This window comes from Poecilia reticulata, chromosome 8, assembly GCF_904066995.2.
Source record: "Poecilia reticulata chromosome 8, P_reticulata-male-v2, whole genome shotgun sequence".
Classification (NCBI taxonomy): Eukaryota; Metazoa; Chordata; class Actinopteri; order Cyprinodontiformes; family Poeciliidae; genus Poecilia; species Poecilia reticulata.
Window position 1 is genome coordinate 11,765,924 of NC_088837.1, and position 18,016 is coordinate 11,783,939.

Here is an 18,016-nt window from a genome sequence, read left to right on the forward strand (position 1 = left end):
AACTAATAAATTCTTAGTTTATGAGTAGTTTCATGTAACATTTTGAGACCTTTAGAGTAAAAATCCTCCACCTTCCACCGACTTTGCCAGCTAAGGGTTAAGGCTGCCGCAGGTGTCTGGCCAGTTCTTCATGAAACAGCAAACTCTCTTTTTTTTTTTTTTTTTTAATTAAGTTGATCATGACTGTAACGCAGCTGGGGTTTGCTGTGCGAGCAGACAGGCCACTGTAACTCATGTAGCCATAGCTGGAGGGGGGGTTGGGGGGGTTCGCACAGCACCGTCAGCCTCAAACCGAACCCTTTCTGCAAAGCGTGGAGCGACAGCTGAACCTGAAAACTCTGCGGTTCGGGACCCAATCTGGGACGCTCGCTTATACGATACGATACATCTGAGTGGCTTTGCGATTCATTAATGACATTTCTGGCAGCTTGAAGACTTTCATCAACGTTGCACTTTTGTTCAACTTCAACATTTTTGATTTCCCCCTTGCCTCCCCCACACCCCCGCCTCTACCGAGATGTGGTGGATGCTGTTTCCCCGATGGATCTGGTTTGTTCTTGGACATTCCTGGACTGTACTCCTGCATACGAACTGCCGGGTGACAGCGATGCCTATGATGTCCGCGGCCAAGGTGGTGTACTCCCACGCAGGTCTGTGTCCCAATGACCTGAACCCCAACCTTTGGGTGGACGCGATGAGCACCTGCATGCGGGAGTGTGAATCCGACCAGGTGAGCGCACACCTAACACGAACCCTGGATGTTACAGCAAATTAAATGTGCTAAATAATCGGCGTCCTGAGAACGAGCTGAAAGTCTTTTAAGATTAGAGCAGAAAACCCGAATCACAAACTAAGCTGCATGCACCTCTTCCATATTCTGATCAAATAAATAACTAAATAAATTCCAATTACTTTTTAAAATGTAAATTCAACCATTAGATGCTAAATTACTGTGCATCGTTTCCAAATGAGCCCTGTTTCATTGCTTCCATTTGTTAAAATAGAATTAAAGTAATAGACTGATGACCCCAGTTTCTGAAAATACCGATCAATAACAAATTAAATCTTGCTAATTTACACATATTTACAGCATCCTCCTCATTAATTGACGTCTCTAATTTGAACATATTTATTGAATGGGGGGGGGAAAAGTCCCTCTTCAAGACATAGCATTATACCACTACAATAAGATCAATTATTTCAATGATTTTTTCCACAGCGTTATCAGTGTCCAAACCCCATGTTTTCCTTTGTTTTCCTAACCTCAGGACTGTGAGCCATTCGAGAAGTGCTGCCCTAACGTCTGCGGCAACAAGAGCTGTGTGGCGGCACGCTATATAGACGTCAAGGGCAACAAGGGCCCCATTGGCATGCCAAAGGGCGCCACCTGCGACAAGTTCATGTGCGCCCAGCAAGGCTCCGAGTGCGACATCTGGGACGGCCAGCCTGTTTGTAAGTGCAGAGACCGCTGTGAGCGAGAGCCCCACTTCACGTGTGCGTCTGACGGCATGACTTATTATAACAAGTGCTACATGGACGCAGAGGCCTGCTCCAAGGGTGTCTCAATCACTGAGGTCACCTGCAGGTAACATGTTAAGTATTTTAGACATTTATTTGCCTGATTCGTGAGGTAAACGTCTTTTGCTTCTGCCATCAAAGTCTAAGTAATTTTATTTCTTGACTTTTTACAGTGCCTCGCAAAAACCTTTCTTACCACTTTTAGCTTCCTCACATTTTGTCACATTACATTAATAAATTTTTTTTTTGCATTTTGGGATGTTATGTGACAGAACAACAAAAAGGGTGTAATACTAGTTTTCAAAAAGTTTGCAAATAAAAATGTGAAAAGTGTGGAAGGATTGTGTTGAACCAAAGTAAAATCCGGTTAACCAATTGCCTTCAGAAATCAAGTAATGTATTAATAAAGCCCAGCTATGTGTAATTTACTCTGATTGTAATTCAGCTGTTTTGTGAAAGCCTGGAAGGCATGTGGGAAAACATTACATCACAACAAAGTCATGCAACAACACAGTGGCTTCAGTCAGAGGCTTCCTCAGGTGTCCTGCAATGCATACCTCTACAGGAAATCCCTCCTGCCAACAACAGTGACCATCAGAAAATAATATCTACTTTCCTTTGATAAAAAGCTACATTTGAGTTAACTAATTTTGAAATGTATAATAAAGAAACCAGACAGAACTGTGTTAATAGAAACAGCAGCATTTATTGTCCCACAAAGGGGAGATTCAGATAAATATTTGTAGAACATTAGTTTATGAAACACCGACGCGAGATTTGAACATCTCATGTCATTTCATATAGCTCCAGATCCAAAAAACTGACTGCCACAAAACACAAAGATCAAGGGGTATTAATTATTTTTGCTAGGCACTGTAGAAGTACTGTATATATTGCTTGCCATTTATCACCGACTCACTATTTCATTTTATCTACCTACAGGTATCACCTGTCCTGGCCAAACACAAGTCCAATCCCCGTGGAGACCACATTACATCCCACTACTGCCCTTCAGACCACCATCCCAACTGACATTCAGCTTCCTGCCATACACAACTCTCCCATCAAACAGATCGTGTTTGTGGGTGAGACGGCCAGCTTCCTGTGTGAGGCGTCAGGGAAGCCACAGCCAGAAATCACCTGGGAGAAACAACTGAAAGGCAAGGATAATGTGATAATGAGACCCAATCACGTACGAGGTAACGTTGTGGTGACCAACATTGGCCAGCTGGTCATCTACAACACCCAACTTCAAGATGCCGGAATCTACACATGCACGGCGAGAAACGTTGGGGGAAGCGTGTCGTCACACTTTCCCTTGGCCGTGATCAAGAGAGAACCGAGAGGTAAAAGTGTGGAGGGGAACAGCACAAACCTCCCGTTCTCTGCGGCCGAATGCCTCAAGAGTCCCGACACAGACGACTGTGGAGAGGAAAGCATAAGCTGGTACTACGAGCCAAAGAGGAACAACTGCTTCACCTTTACCTACAGCCAGTGCAATAAAAACCTAAACCACTTTGACACCTATGAAGCATGCATGCTGTCCTGTGGGGGGGAGCTGGCGGCCCCCTGCAGCCTACCAAGCCTACAGGGTCCTTGCAAGGCATATGAGCCTCGCTGGGCGTACAGCAGCAACCTGAAAAAGTGCCAGTCCTTTGTTTACGGAGGCTGTGGCGGCAACGAGAACAACTTTGAATCTAAAGAGGCCTGCGAAGAGATGTGCCCCTTTCCGAAGAACCACAACTGCAAAGTGTGCAAGCCTCGAGGCAAAATGGTCTCCAGCTTCTGCAAGAGTGACTTTGTGATCCTTGGGCGCATGACCGAACTGACAGAAGAGCAAGAGTCAGGGCATGCATTGGTGACCGTGGAGGAGATCTTGAAGGATGAGAAGATGGGTCTAAGGTTCTTCGGCAAGGAACCTCTGGAAGTCACCCTTCTGAACATGGACTGGAACTGCCCCTGCCCTAACATCACCATATCCGACGGACAGCTGATCATTATGGGGGACGTGCACAACGGGATGGCTGTCCTGCAGCCCGACAGTTTTGTTGGCTCCTCCAGCACTCGCAGAATCCGAAAGCTGCGCGAGGTTGTCCAGAAGAAAACCTGCGATTTCCTCAAAGATTTCTCTTCAACCTAATATCATGCCAGCAATACAGCTCCTTTGTGTTTGTTTTCAGATTGCTTTAAACTCCTGTGACCTCAACAGTCTGTCTGACAGCCAGTTTTTTCTTTTTCCCCCCTTGTTCCTACTCTTCTCAAAAGATCTTAGAAAACTGTTATCAAAATGTATTTACTCTGAGAAAAATATTTAATATTTTACCCTAACAAATCATATCTTGTATGCACTAACATTATTCAATTAGTAATATTTTCATATAATTATTATATGCCTTTTGTTTTGATGGGTGTTTTGTACTGTACGTATTGTGTGACAGCTGTCTTTAGCTCTTAAAGGGATAGCTTGGGTGCTCAGGAGATTTTAAGAGGAGTGATGATCTTACCTGCTGTAGATAACTCTCTAAATATGGTTTGAGAATTAATTATGTAATATTTTTACAAATTGCTAGCAAATTTGTGAGACTGGAATTCCATTCAATGTGAGGGAGTTCAGAAAGGTAAGATAATTACTGCTCCTAACTTCTTCAACAAACGGACTAAATATTAACTTAAAGGGAATGTCAAGTAGTTTTTAAGTGAGGACTTGATAAAAAAAAGTAATTAAATATCTTATATTTAGTAGATCACTCTATATGTGCCTTCACTTGGTAGAAATCCTGATTAGTTAAGCCTCAAGGCTAAAGCTAACGCTAGTCTGAGATAGGCTAACACCAACCTGGACTTCTACTGCCTTAAAGCAATTCTTAAAGCAACCTTCATTCTGCCTAGTTAGCCTCAGAAGCTAAACACCACAGCTCATACAAATAGCATAAGTAGCATAAATGTTGCCATTTATGCTATTCTATAACACAAGTAGTTAAATTATGGAATAGTGAAGCAGTATAAAGTTGAATAGAAATAGAACTCATTTAAACTGTCTATTATGTACCTGATAGTGACTTAAAGGTACAGCAGTCACTGTAAGCACACATTCCTTTTTATTATTGAGTCTGTGACCTGAGTTGTTTTACGCTGGTCCATGTTTTTTTGGCGTCCATTTGGGACTAAATATCACAAGCTCAGCCTCTGGAGTCCACTAATCTGGACCTTACACAAACTGAAGATATCAGAGGAGCTTATAATGCAGATAAATTGTTTACTTTTTAGAACCTCGCATTAAAATTCCTTAGCTACCCCTTTGAGATCACAATAATGCAATAGAAAACCTCAGTTTGTCTGCCAGAAACAAATAAGCTCTTGGGTTCCATTTTTTTGTGGAATCACTGTGTTTCATTTACAACACTGAATATGTTTATGGACTTGTTTATGTCATATTTATTTTTCTTTATCTCTATCTTAGGACCTTGTTAAATGGATATATGCAGTACAGAGGAATATGAATCTAATTACTTACAGAGCATTTTTTTATCCTTTATAGCCAAGATTAGTAAATAAATAAAGATGATTTCTGAATTTACTCTGTGCTCTTCATTTTTTGTAGCGTCAGTCCTCTGCTGAGGGGAAAAATATTCAAGCAGTTCGCCGATTTGCCCTAGAGCTCTTTTAAGACATACTTCCCATCCATGTCCTCCTCCTTTGCTCTTGTGTGTAACACTCACACACTCGGGCTCTTGTCTGGCATTAAAGTCTGAAGCAGGTCACATTCCAGCCCAGCTGCGGTGGCCTGCCGAGCTGTGTGTGTTGTGTTGTGTCTGGGTTTGGGGCCCTCGCATAGCACACACCCCGCCGGCCGTCCATTCGCGTTGTGCGGCCTCTTTCATGTGTAAGAGGCCGGGGTGAAGGGGATAAGGAGGAGGAGAGGAACGCTGGCTGATTCTTTTTCTTTCATTCACTTCTGCCGGTCACATCTGTGTTTGGAAGACATAATAGAAAACAGAGAGCAGAAAAGAAGGGGAGAAAAATATTAGGCGGTACGAAAGGTTATCGGTATACGCTTCCACACTTTCATGACAAGATCTTTACGAAATCCTGGTGCCTCTGGAGCTTGTGATGCAATGTGCGCTGAAGCTCATTAAAAATCTGTCTGAAGGACCAGCTGAGCATACATTAAGCGAGTGCTAACTAATGCGTGTTGTCTCCCTTCCCCCTCTGAGCTTTATGTCTCCTGTTCTTGTGCCTGCTTCCTCAACCGTTTGCCTCCTCGGATCGGACAGACGTCCAGCCTCGGGAGATGAACTCTGGCCTTGCTAATGAAAAAGGGGCCGCGGAGGAAAAAGGTCACTTTCATTAGAACTGTTGACAAGTGTTAAGTAACTGGCTGCCCTCCAGACTGAACTCCACGGAGCCTCCTTGATGTTCTATGAATCACAGCCGGCTGCTGATTTCAGTATCACGTTCACTTGGAGACCACCAACTAGGCAACCTGCCAGACAGACTAGCATAATAGACCAGAAAGTCACAGGTACACACAGGGAGCAGAAGCAGGGAAAAAAGAACTTGGTATTCAGAAAAGACATTTACTTTCCTTTGAGATGCATATGTTTTTCACATCTCAGTAGCTGCCCTTTGATAATAAAACTCAGATCTAAGGATGCCGCCTGTAAGGTCCATTCGAAACTGTACTAGGCATCACTTATGCATCAGAAATATACAATACAAGGCCATTATTACTGCGTATTATTTTCACTAAAGATACTCTATCAGCTTTGTTGATGGTCAGCTAAGTTTGTTCTATTCAATTTAAACTGAATGAGTCATACACATCAAGGAAAAAAGAAATAATCTGCATTTTGCTTCCATTAATACTGACACCCTCAAGGCTAGAAGTTTATACGCATTTCCTTAACATTTGGAAGAACGTCATTTAAGCTGTGATGACGTGGTAGAAATATTTTGAGGACAACTTCCACAATCTTCTTCCATCAATTTTCTGGGCTTTAGGTTCATTCCTTCAGACTGAATTTGTGTAACAGAGGGGATTTTGCTGCCTTGCTCGAAAACACTTTTTTTTCCTCACACAAATGTACAGTAGGATTGGGATCAGGGATTTGTGGCTGAGACTTGAACTAAAAACCAAAACCTGTTTAATGCAACCGATAACGGCATCCACAAGATGGCAGTACTTCACAATGAAAGTAGACTATTTTGAGATGGAGTAAAAAAGATGAATCTTTTCTTGTTGACTGCAGAGTGGGAGTGGGCTGCTTTTCACAAATTATGATTACCACAGAAAAATGATCCGTAGCAGATATTTTAAATCGTACACTATCTAAGCTTTGAAGCTCACTTTCTTATGATTTCCTGACTTCCTGTCAACCTCTTCCAAACTCCCTCTACTCAGAGAGAGTGTCACACGCCACTTGAATGATTCTAATAGCTGTCAGCCAGATGGTCTGATAGATTGTGGTTGGTGGAATGGATGGAGAAATCTATTACTGGATGCAGTCCCTACACAAAATAATAGGCACAATAACACACACACACACGCATACACACGCACACACACACACACACACACACACACACGCACACGCACACACACATAGAGACACCAAAGCAGCTCTGTACAGCACAGCTGGTCTGTATTCAGGCAACAAAAATTGCCAGATGGAATGAAACAGAGAAAAGGACACGAATTTGAACAGCTATACACGTTTGTGCTAAATTTAAAATATCAGCACTTCACATTTAAGTCATTTTAAATGTGTCACAATCCAGCCTATTACTTGAGTGATGAGCCGGATGTGTTTTTACATGCTGGAGCCCCTTGTGCTGTTGCTTGGCTGTACAAACAGTCACAATAAGGAACTCATGTGAAGTGTATTTTGTTGTTTTAGTACCTGGAACAGGAGTTTCACGTGCAGCAGTTTCAAGTGGGAATGTAAAAAGAAAAAATAACAAGCAACTAAAATTAAATAAAACAAATAAATAGGTAGGACATGCTGCATAAATGTTGCTAGAGGACATGGACAAAGCCTAAGCTCTTAAGGACTTCACAGTAACAGTCCTTGGTCATGCAGTTTACCTTGAATACACAAGGTCAAGTTTTCCTCCTAAATTGTTCGAATAACAATATGCTTCTAGTCCTTGTTGGGATTCATCTGAGTGTTTTCCTTAAATTTGGGTCTGCAGCTGTGAAACAGAACACAGTGACCTTCTCCAAGTAGTTTTTGAAACTGTTTTATTTTCTCAGTTTGTGACACGACATCTCAGGACATCTTGTGTAGATGTGAAAATGTGGGAGGAGTCAAGAATTTGTAAAAGAGTAGACATTTTTTGGCTCATGTTTTGTCACTTCAGAGGAATTAATTAATCTTCAAGTCCTCTTAGCAACATCTCACGTCAAAACAGAGTAAATATGCTAGTTGTTTTTAAAAGGATTTTATTTATATATCTAGACTTTTCAGTTTGTTCTTAGTTGTATGTCTTTTTAACAAGCTTTTTTTTTTTCTTTTTAGTTATGTTAATTTATTTCTAAGTCTTGCACCATTGGGCAAATGTATTCTGCTTCTGCTTTTCATACAGACCTGAACAGCACAAGTGTGTGACCCTCCAGTGTTTTTCCATTCTGTCCGATCCTTATTTTCATTTTATTTAGTGCTCCTTTCTCCTTGTGCCAAATTTAGCTCCACTCCTGCTCTGTTCTGTTGCACTCCTGAGAGTTTTACATTATCTGGCAGCACCTAATGCTTCCGTTGGCTGGCAAAAATATAAAGTAAGTGAAGGGGTTAATGTAATATTTTAATATCACACATATACACACATAAATGTATTTTCTTTTCATTGACCAAATAAACAAATCTACACTTTGTGTCCTTAGATCCTACATCAAACTGTATGTCAACGCTTCTATAAAGGACATGATTGGCCCATCTTTTATCAGGCGAAGGCTTTCCTTCTGTACTGTTTGTCCTCACAAGGTCTCTGCTGACACCTGAGAAGAGAAGAATGGAGGAAAGGGCAACCAGAAAAGATTTTAAAAAAAGCAGAAAATAGTATGCAAGGACACATGAAGAAGAAAAAAAATCAAGATGAATGTTATTACTGGGATAAGATGGAAGCACAGAGGTCACAGTAACTTAGGGAATGTGATAGGATCTTAAAAGCGTTTCTCGTGGGGATTCTTTCCCCCTTATCTTCTCTTTGCTTTGACTATAAATAGCACACCTGCTGGTTGTGAGAATAAACTTGGAAACGGATGCCTATGCTATCTCTTTTCTCCCTCTCAGATGAATAGATAAATGCTGATGATAAGAAAACACAGTTAATCATACGGAAATATCGCTTGCTCCACTTTTCTGTCCATGATTTGGAAGTAGCCTATAACGGATTAAAGGCTAAGAAAAACAAATGTTGTGGTTTTGGTAGAAATACAGAAACAAAACAAAAAAATCTTAAAGCAAACAAAACGATGAATCTTGTTATGACTCGATGAGATTACACATCAAATGTGGCTATTCTTGCAAGCTTCCCAGATGTAAAGTTTTGTTTTTCCGTTGCAGCAGGCAGGAGACTGTCTCTTTAATGAGATGTCACACCACCAGTCCAGTTTTTATACACGTCATGTGCTGATACACACACAAGCACACGCATTCCTTTAGGTTTCACGTAGCACAGTTCAGCAGCATAAACACGCATTTAACCTGCAGACACACAACAAATATCACTGGCGTGATCACCTCTGGCGTGAGCAATAACCAGAGAGAGAGAGAGAGGGGGAGCAGCAGACAGAGACTCTGGTAGGAGTGGCTTGAAGGGAACGGAAAAGGGGGCAGAGATAAAGGGATGCTCGGGACAAAATGTTCTAATCTCAAGCTCTACTCGCAAAGAGTTGCTCACGGTTTCCACATTGTTTCTTTTTTAAGGAGACAAGGAGTGTTGTCCCGGTGTGACCCAGCTGGATGGCAGCAGAGCTCAGCTGCTGTCAGGGAATGAAAACAAGGAGTGTCAGGCCTTATGTGACTGATTACATGTGAAGGGAAAGAAAGTCTCTGTGTAACGTGGAAAGACACCCGGAGCTTTAAGTTACACTTCAACTTGCTGCTTGAAGTGAACTGTACGATTTAATCGAACCAAGAACAAAAGACGGTGGAAGATGGCCATTGCACATCAAGTGTTTGACAAATTCGCTAAACCTTTAGAAAGTAATGTTACTAGTAATTTATGGCATTTAGTATCTACCGATAATTACTGCAGTTATGTCACTAGTAAATAATTACCTGACGGTACCTTGCGATAGTATTCATAGTCTTAGAACCTGTTCAAAAGTAATTTTGGGAATTGTTAGTTAAATATATATTTATGATTTGATTTAATACAATGCAACTGTCTGATGGAGACTTAGCCTCTTAGTATAAGCCTCCATTACAGTCTCTGGTCTTTTGCAGCTTTTTACAGATTTTCTGTCCCGGTTTGCCCAATTTAAAGCTTAATCCGTCTCCCGGTCTCAGTTTAAAAGAAAGCAACCAAACTGAATAATGCTGCCACCGCCGTGCTTCACCATAAAGATGGTGTGTTCAAGGTGCAAGCCTTCCCTCATGCAAAACTTTCTGCGCGTGTGTCCCGAATGCACAGCACATGTTGGAGCACTATTGGCTTTGAAAACGTTCTGCTGTATCAGATACTTCCCAATAAGTCATTAAAAAAATTACTTAAAATATTCACAGCCCGTAATAATTAGTTTTATCTGTCAAGACAGTAAACAGACCTCACTGTGGATGATGAAGACTTCTGCAAGAATTTCTCCTTTTGCTTTTCAGACTCTTGTCTGTGAGGCTGAAGGGGAGCCTGTGGATGAACGTCTCTTTGAGGGTTGTTAGGCTCTGCAGACACTGGGGGGAGTGCCAGGCTGCTGTCTTTTAATGAGTTCAAGTCAGACATCCAGACTGGAAAGGGCTTTATTCTTTGCTTTGAATTGTTCCTTCAAGGTTGATTTTACGGTCAGGCAATTTTAATCTGAAAAAAATTAATAAATGGTGTTTGCCTGACTAGTAAGATCGTTGATCAAAGAAGACATTTAGAAACCCTTGTTCTCAATTTTTATTTTTTTGAGAAAAAAACAAACAAACATTTGTTGTTAATTGATACTCATCCTAGAATTTGCTGTTCTAAGAACTGAGGTGTCCAATTCAACACTTTGCATAACTGCTGACAACTCATAATCAGGTTTTTGTGAAGGGAACTCACTTCATAGTAAGCGCTTGTTTGCACATCAAACACGGAAAAACAACCTCCAAATATGCAGATTTCTGCTTTTGGTCAGGGTGAGCACAAAACAAAAGCACCAACTCTATACTGGTGCAATTTGGACAAGATTCTTGGAATCTCTCTTCATAACAAACCCAAACATGTGACCTGTCAGCCATCTAGCTAGCTCTTTTACCAATAAGGGCTCACACCTATTCTAAGTGTCTCCATGCAGGATGAACGATGTTAAGCAAAAGCGTTTTGATTCCGGTGCAAAAATCACACAGCTTCCAGCGACTTCAGCTTTAAACTTGGGATTAACCTCAGATACTCCATGAGTCCTGATGATATAATGTTGTTGGTAGTTCTTGGAGAACAGAGACCAGGTGATCTGCTTCAGGGAAAGTCTGTCAACTGCGATGATATCAGTAGCAGGATAGTAAACGTGGTAAGTGTGGGGCTGCTCTTCTGTAGGCCTCCAGATCTGAAACCAAGTACAGTGGATGTGTTATGATTTGACTATGACAGTTTCATAAGAGTGAAAATGAAGAATAGGATAAATGTATGTCTTTTTTTTTATTTTCAGCAATCAAAAACACACAAAAAGAATGTTTTTATTGCATTGTAGTTGAGATTTTGCAGCAATAGAGGAGAACTACATCGTGGGGTGTTGGCACATGGCCTACTCTGTTACACAAGAAAGAATGCATGTGTGAACATATTCATTGCCTCACCTTTTCTTAAAAAAAAAAAAGAAGAAAAATCTGTTGTGTTTTTATTAACGCATGCTTCCACCCCAGCCATCTTGCACCTGTGCTTGATCACTACCCTTCTCAGCGGCTTGTAACTAATGTCGTGACCTCGCGTAATTAGTTGGTCGCTCATACACTGGGTGCCACTCAGGCTTGTAAGATGCAGATGTCAAATATTTTCCTCAGAAAGTCATGCAGTAAAAGGCCGCATTATGAACACGCGCAGTCACTTTGACTGCACTTCGGCTACGGTTTATCATCAGATCGTGTCTCCGGTTTTGACGTTGCACAGTTGCGCAAAGTTATCTGTAATGAATATTTCAACCGCTCGGAGTCTGACCTTATTTCCAGAGCCCTTACATAAGTGTTCGCCACTTGAAATGGAAGGAAAGCGCCTGGGCTTGTCAGAGACAGAGTGCAAGATAGAAGTTGCTGCTCAACTATTTTTGGATTGCAGTCAGGTTTCTTTCCCCCAGGGTTTGTGCCTCAGTACCATGAGAGAGAGAGGGAATATTAATCAATGCTTTTATTGTTATGGAATAACTTCCCCTCTCTCCCCCCCCCCACTGTTTGATTGGCAGGGACACTATCAACCTGTCTCCCTCTGCTGTACTACAATGCAAGCTGAAAAACATTTTCCAGAGAAAGAGGGCTGACGACTTGTTTGAACTTAAACGCTGCTGTGTGGCAGTGTAAACTGGGACACATGCTTGAAGTAGCGCTTCTCTTTTAACCAGTGATTACTAATCGACAGGTAAAACAGAGGGATAAATTACATTTTCCACAGCTGTCCACGGACACACACGTGTGCTTTCGTTTACGTATCTGAGTCCGCGACGAGGCAAATGCGTTTAATCCGACTACAGGCAAAATCCTCACGTGCAGCTCACATCTAATCAAGGCCTCTGTGTTTGTGTGTGAGTGAACTGTATTAATGGGTTTGTCAGATCCCACGACCTCGTGCTTAACGCTGAGCGGCTTAGGCGGAAAGTCTGTGTAGGTATCACATGACACTTGACCTCCGACCTGTGTCGTGTCCTGCACTAATTAGGGAAAGAAAGGCATAGCGGAGAGAAAAAAGGGACAGAGTAAGTTGTGACAAACAAAACGAGGTCGCACTGGCAGCTGAGGCTCATCTGTCGAGATCTAATGAAACGCCAGTTTAAAGTGTTTTTGTTGATACTTTTCCACGATCAACAACAAATAAGTAAAACTCTACTATCAATATTTTAGCCCTCTTTTCTCGGATTGCAGTCTCTACTTTGGAGTTTTCACGTATTTCAATAGCTTTTCAACAGGAGACAGTTAAGAATAAACCGTCACTCTGCACTGATCTTGGACGCTTTTAGGTGTATGTTTCAGCTTATCGTCCTGTTGGTGACCCACGACCCACAAATGAGCCTGAACTTTCACGAGTCCAAATGCTTCACTCCAGAAAGCCTTGGTAGTCTGGAGACAAACAACGTTGAAGGCTGCCTTTCGAACTTTTTTTGTGGAAAGTCGACTCTGTAATTTGAATGCTCATAAAAAATGAACATTGAAAAGTTTTTACTTGCCGCTGCAATCCTTTTTCTTTAAAGTTTTTTTTCTGCATAATTTTGCAAATGAGTATTTAGCAGCAGTCACATCATATACAGTTGAAACCAGATATTTACATATGGTGAATAAAAAAAAAACATAAGCATTTTTTCCCATCGTGCAAAGTTAAATCAGACTAAACTTATCTTGTTTTAGGTCAGTTATGATTACCAAATGTATTTCTATTTGCTAAATGCCAGAAAACTCAGCAATTATTCTTCAAATTCTGAAATGTACATGCATTTGGTCGGTATTGGAGATAATTGTATTTTGAACTGCACGGGTCAAACCTTTTGGTTTTGGGTTTGAGCGCACCTGCGGATGTCTTTTAAATGCCACACCTGGAACACGCTGCTTTCTTAAGCATAAGAAATAATCCAAGATGGCAAGAAGTGAACGGTAAAGCAGTTTAAGTCTGGCTCATCCTTGAGAACAACATCCAGATGCTTGAAGGACCCGCATTCATCTGTTCAAGCGATATGCAGGTACAGACATGATGGGAATGTCTAATTATCAAAGCAAATGTATAAATAATGTAGCTGAGAACAGCCACAGCATAACATCGCTGCTATGTTTATCTATTACTTCATTCGATGTGTTTTCCCAACGACTCGACTGTTTTTTATGTGTTATGTGTAAAACGAATGGTTCTTGTGTTACACCAGGTTTCATCATGCACTATAAATATCATGACTCAGACTTTCAGCTCAAATCAGCTGTGTGACTTTTCTTCTTTCTATACAGAAAACACCCAATTGGTTTCCTTGTTATTATAGAAAAAAAATCTAGAAAGTTCACTTTGCAAAACCACTTAGTGTAAAAAATTTTTGTATATATATTTAAAGAAAAACAAAGCTTTTTATCTCAAAATATAGACATAATTAAACACAAAAGTAAAAATTGAAAAAACCTAAACTTCAACACATCAGGTCATGAAATAATAATATGTTCAAAATAGTTACATAAATAATTACAAAGCACTTTGGAACGTTAAAGTCTGAAACAGATTGCATCAAACCTTGATGTGTGCAGTTGCAAGACAATTTAATTCTGTCCTCTGTGGTCCATGAACCATTCTCTCACACGGTGTAATTTGGATCTAATATCTGTTATAATGTCTGTTCAGAGCCCATGTCATCTTCCTGAGCAGCCATTAGTTTTCACCTCCAGCTACAGTCGACTTTGACGGGCAACATTGACGTCATTCATTCACCTGGGCAAGCATTTCAAGGGAAGGATGTAAAGTAGGAAAAAGAAAGCATTGAGAAAAAAAACCGAACTGAATGTATTGACTATTTTTTCCCCTGGTTGTGTTTTCCATTAGTGTTTGGCTGTATGGGAATATAAAGAGATGAGATGAGCAGAGATGCTGTGTGTGATTTTTTTTTTTTTTTTTATCACTGCAGCTCTTTGTTGTACAACATTGCACTGCATTGACTCTCTACCTCGAAGCCTTCATCCTGAAATGTAATTGTTTATTGTACCAACTTATGCTTTGCTCTCAAAAAAATGCAAATAAAAAAAAAAAAAAATTTCCTGCCTTGCATAAGCAGTGCAGATTCACGCAGTAATACATAACTGTGTGAAATACATGTCTGATCAGATCAGACATGTATCTGATCAGATTTAATTATGTTGAAAGAGAGAGGAAGGGAGGAAAGAGCAGAGTATCTTTAACATTATCAAGCTTTTCCTGACCATAGCAAAAATAAAACTTTCTGGATACTTTATGTGTCACCATAATTCTTCACTTGGTAATAACGAGCATGATTTTTATTTCTTTTTTTTCTGCGTATAAGTTGCATAGTGACAGGTGCAGAAGGTATTAATGGGCTGATGAGTCAGTATGTCTGTCAACCTGCTCCTAAATATAAAAGTGAGATGGTTGTAAAGCCCTTCTCATTGCGTCGCATTCGTTTAGCACTCGTTACATAAGAGAGAAAACACGAAGCACATGTGGCTCAGGATTTACATGCATACAGGAAAAGCAAATGCACAAACAATGACCTAATGGAGCCAACAGCTCCTGCCATCGCTCTTTCGCAGTTAAAGTTGACCACTAATTAACGAGAATATTTATGTGTTTTTATTTACTCCAATCACGGAAGGCTACAAGATTCATTTTCTTTTAGAGAACCTTAAAGAACTCCGCTTAACAAAAGTTAAGATCAGCCCCAATCTGTTAATGAACCATCAGTTTAACCTTTAAACTAAATGTTTTCCACCCACTCTCAAAGAAAAGTAAGTAATCCTTTTCCACCCACTCTCAAAGAAAAGTAAGTAATCCAGCCAAATACCCGTACTATTTGTAGCGTGATATTCCCTTGATGAGCTCTGCCCCTAGGGTAGAAATACCAACATGATCTCAGATGAGAGAGTTTTCCTGGAAAGCATCATTCACTTTATTCGTCATATTCATCATCAGAGTAAAATTTAGGCCAAACAGGGATGCCTACAGCGACTGAAAGTCTGTCTGATGTTCGCCACAACCTTCCTTAGAGTAGAGCAGATGACAACTATGGTGTCATCTGCATAAAAGTGCATTTTTGCTTACGGCATGTTGCTCCATTTTAGCTTTTAAATGTGGTCCTCCTATAGTCTCACTAATGGGAATGCAAAAATAAAATTGTACCTAGATTGAGCCTGGTGGGATTCATTTTAAACCTTTCAAAAAGTAGAACACGTTGTTTTTCTCTGAAACATTTTCCGGTGTTCCTGAGTGCATTTAATTTCTCCATATTTATATGGCTTTCATACATGGACTCATGTGTAGCAACACAACCACAATGACTCTGCCATAAATCGGCTGGATAGGTTCAACCTCCAACTCCTATGAGACGACACAGTGACACTTCAAATCTTTTAAGCTTGGTCAACCCACCGGTGGGTCACTTGTGTTTGAGCTCTGCAGGTAAACAACATGAATCGCAGACTTTTTTTTTTTTTTTACTTGACTGCAAGAAAAGGCTTTAATGTTTCCAAAACAATCCCCCCATATGAGTTTAGCACAAAAATCTATGGTTTTACAGCTATTTAACGGATTTAGCAAATAAGAGAATTGGAAAATCTTTTTTTTATCTTTTTTTCTGGAAGATCTCAGTTCATAGAAATGGAAAAAGCGATGGTAAATATTAATTTAGCGTAAATATTTTAGTATATTATGTATTATCCAAAAAGAGAAAAGGCAGACGCTGTGTTTTCAGGTGTGCTGCTCGTTTGGGGCGTGAAGCGAAACTCTTTCCTGCTAATCAACAGAAGCTGCTGTAGCCTTTTCGCTTTCCCTCCCCTCTACTCTGTTTCGGATTCATTGTAATGCAGCACAGAACACTCCACACATGGACTTGACAAAGACCGCTTGTACTCCAGTAGACCTTGGGCTGGGAGCCTTTCTGGCAAAAGTCTGTGACCTCACTCTTTCCCTTTTATTGCACAGACTCACATAACACAAACAAATGTACTTCTGAGGGAAAGCACAGGCGTGTGGACAATCTGGGTGGAAAAGAAGAAAAAGAAAAAAAGGGCTTCCACACAAATTAAATTTTGTGTTGTTTACAAACACAGAGCTGTTCCCGTCGACACATATGGACACTAATGTTGCTGTTGCGTAAATACTCACCCCATTTATTCTCAACCCAGCTGTGCCTCCACCTGGCTTGTAATAATACTGACAGCATTGGTCCTTTAAAAGCTTGGAAGATATAAACAAAGCTCACAAACACACAAGTGAGTGTGTTTGTGAGCTGTATGCAGGGGTGAAAGTAGTTTTAAATTCTTGGGGGTACTATGACAAAAAAAAAAATAAAATTATATGTATATAATTTTATTTTTTATTTTATATTATTTTATTTTTTTATTTATGCACAGTGGCGCAGTTGGTAGAGCTGTTGCCTTGCAGCAAGAAGGTTCTGGGTTAGATTCCCGGCCTGGGGTCTTTCTGCATGGAGTTTGCATGTTCTCCCTGTGCATGCGTGGGTTCCCTCCGGGTACTCCGGTTTCCTCCCACAGTCCAAAAACATGACTGTCAGGTTAATTGGCCTCTCTAAATTGTCCCTATAGGTGTGTGTGTGCATGGTTGTTTGTCCTGTGTGTCTCTGTGTTGCCCTGCGACAGACTGGCGACCTGTCCAGGGTGTACCCCGCCTCTCGCCCGGAACGTTAGCTGGAGATGGGCACCAGCAACCCTCCCGACCCCACTGAGGGACAAGGGTGAAAAAAAAGGATGGATGGATGGATATATATATATATATATATATATATATAAAAAAAAAATTCCCTTCTCACCCTCCGCGGGTGGTCTGTTTCATCCTCTGAGCTCGGGTCCTCTACCAGAGGCCTGGGAGCTTGAGGGTTCTGCGCAGTATCTTGGCTGTGCCTAGAACTGCACATTTCTGGACTGAGATGTCTGATGTTGTTCCTGGGATCTGTTTGAGCCACTGCTCCAGTTTGGGGGTGACTGCCCCGAGGGCCCCGATGACCACAGGCACCACTGTGGTCTTCACCTTCCAGGTCTTTTCCAGTTCCTCCCTGAGGCCCTGGTATTTCTCCAATTTCTCATGCTCCTTTTTCCTGATGTTGTAATCACTTGGTATTGCTACATCCACCACAACGGCTTTCCTCTGTTCTTTATCCACCACCACAATGTCCGGTTGGTTCGCCATTACCATCTTGTCTGTCTGGATCTGGAAGTCCCACAGGATCTTAGCTCGGTCATTCTCCACCACTTTTGGGGTGTTCCCCACTTTGATCTCGGGGCTTCCAGTCCATATTCTGCACAGATGTTCCTGTACACTATGCCCGCCACTTGGTTATGTCGTTCCATGTACGCTTTCCCTGCCAGCATCTTGCACCCTGCTATTATGTGCTGGACTGTCTCAGGGGCCTCCTTGCACAACCTACACCTTGGGTCTTGTCTGGTGTGGTAGA

The 18,016-nt window shown here is 41.2% G+C and overlaps 1 protein-coding gene across 1 annotated transcript; it reads left to right on the forward strand.

Moving 5' to 3' along the window:
- Window positions 1–201: 201 nt before the first annotated feature.
- On the forward strand, window positions 202–5,095 carry wfikkn2a (info WAP, follistatin/kazal, immunoglobulin, kunitz and netrin domain containing 2a). The gene is made up of 3 exons (XM_008415782.3): window positions 202–730; window positions 1,269–1,585; window positions 2,461–5,095. Exons 1-3 carry the CDS (start codon window positions 518–520, stop codon window positions 3,656–3,658), a joined length of 1,728 nt encoding a protein of 575 aa, XP_008414004.1. The 5' UTR covers window positions 202–517; the 3' UTR covers window positions 3,659–5,095.
- The last annotated feature ends 12,921 nt before the right edge of the window (window positions 5,096–18,016 follow it).

Coding starts and splice junctions, on each gene's coding strand:
- wfikkn2a (XM_008415782.3), top strand. CDS start 518: ATGTGGTGGATGCTGTTTCCCCGATGGATCTGGTTTGTTCTTGGACAT. Junction 731..1,268: donor GGGAGTGTGAATCCGACCAG/GTGAGCGCACAC, acceptor TCCTAACCTCAG/GACTGTGAGCCATTCGAGAA. Junction 1,586..2,460: donor ATCACTGAGGTCACCTGCAG/GTAACATGTTAA, acceptor ATCTACCTACAG/GTATCACCTGTCCTGGCCAA.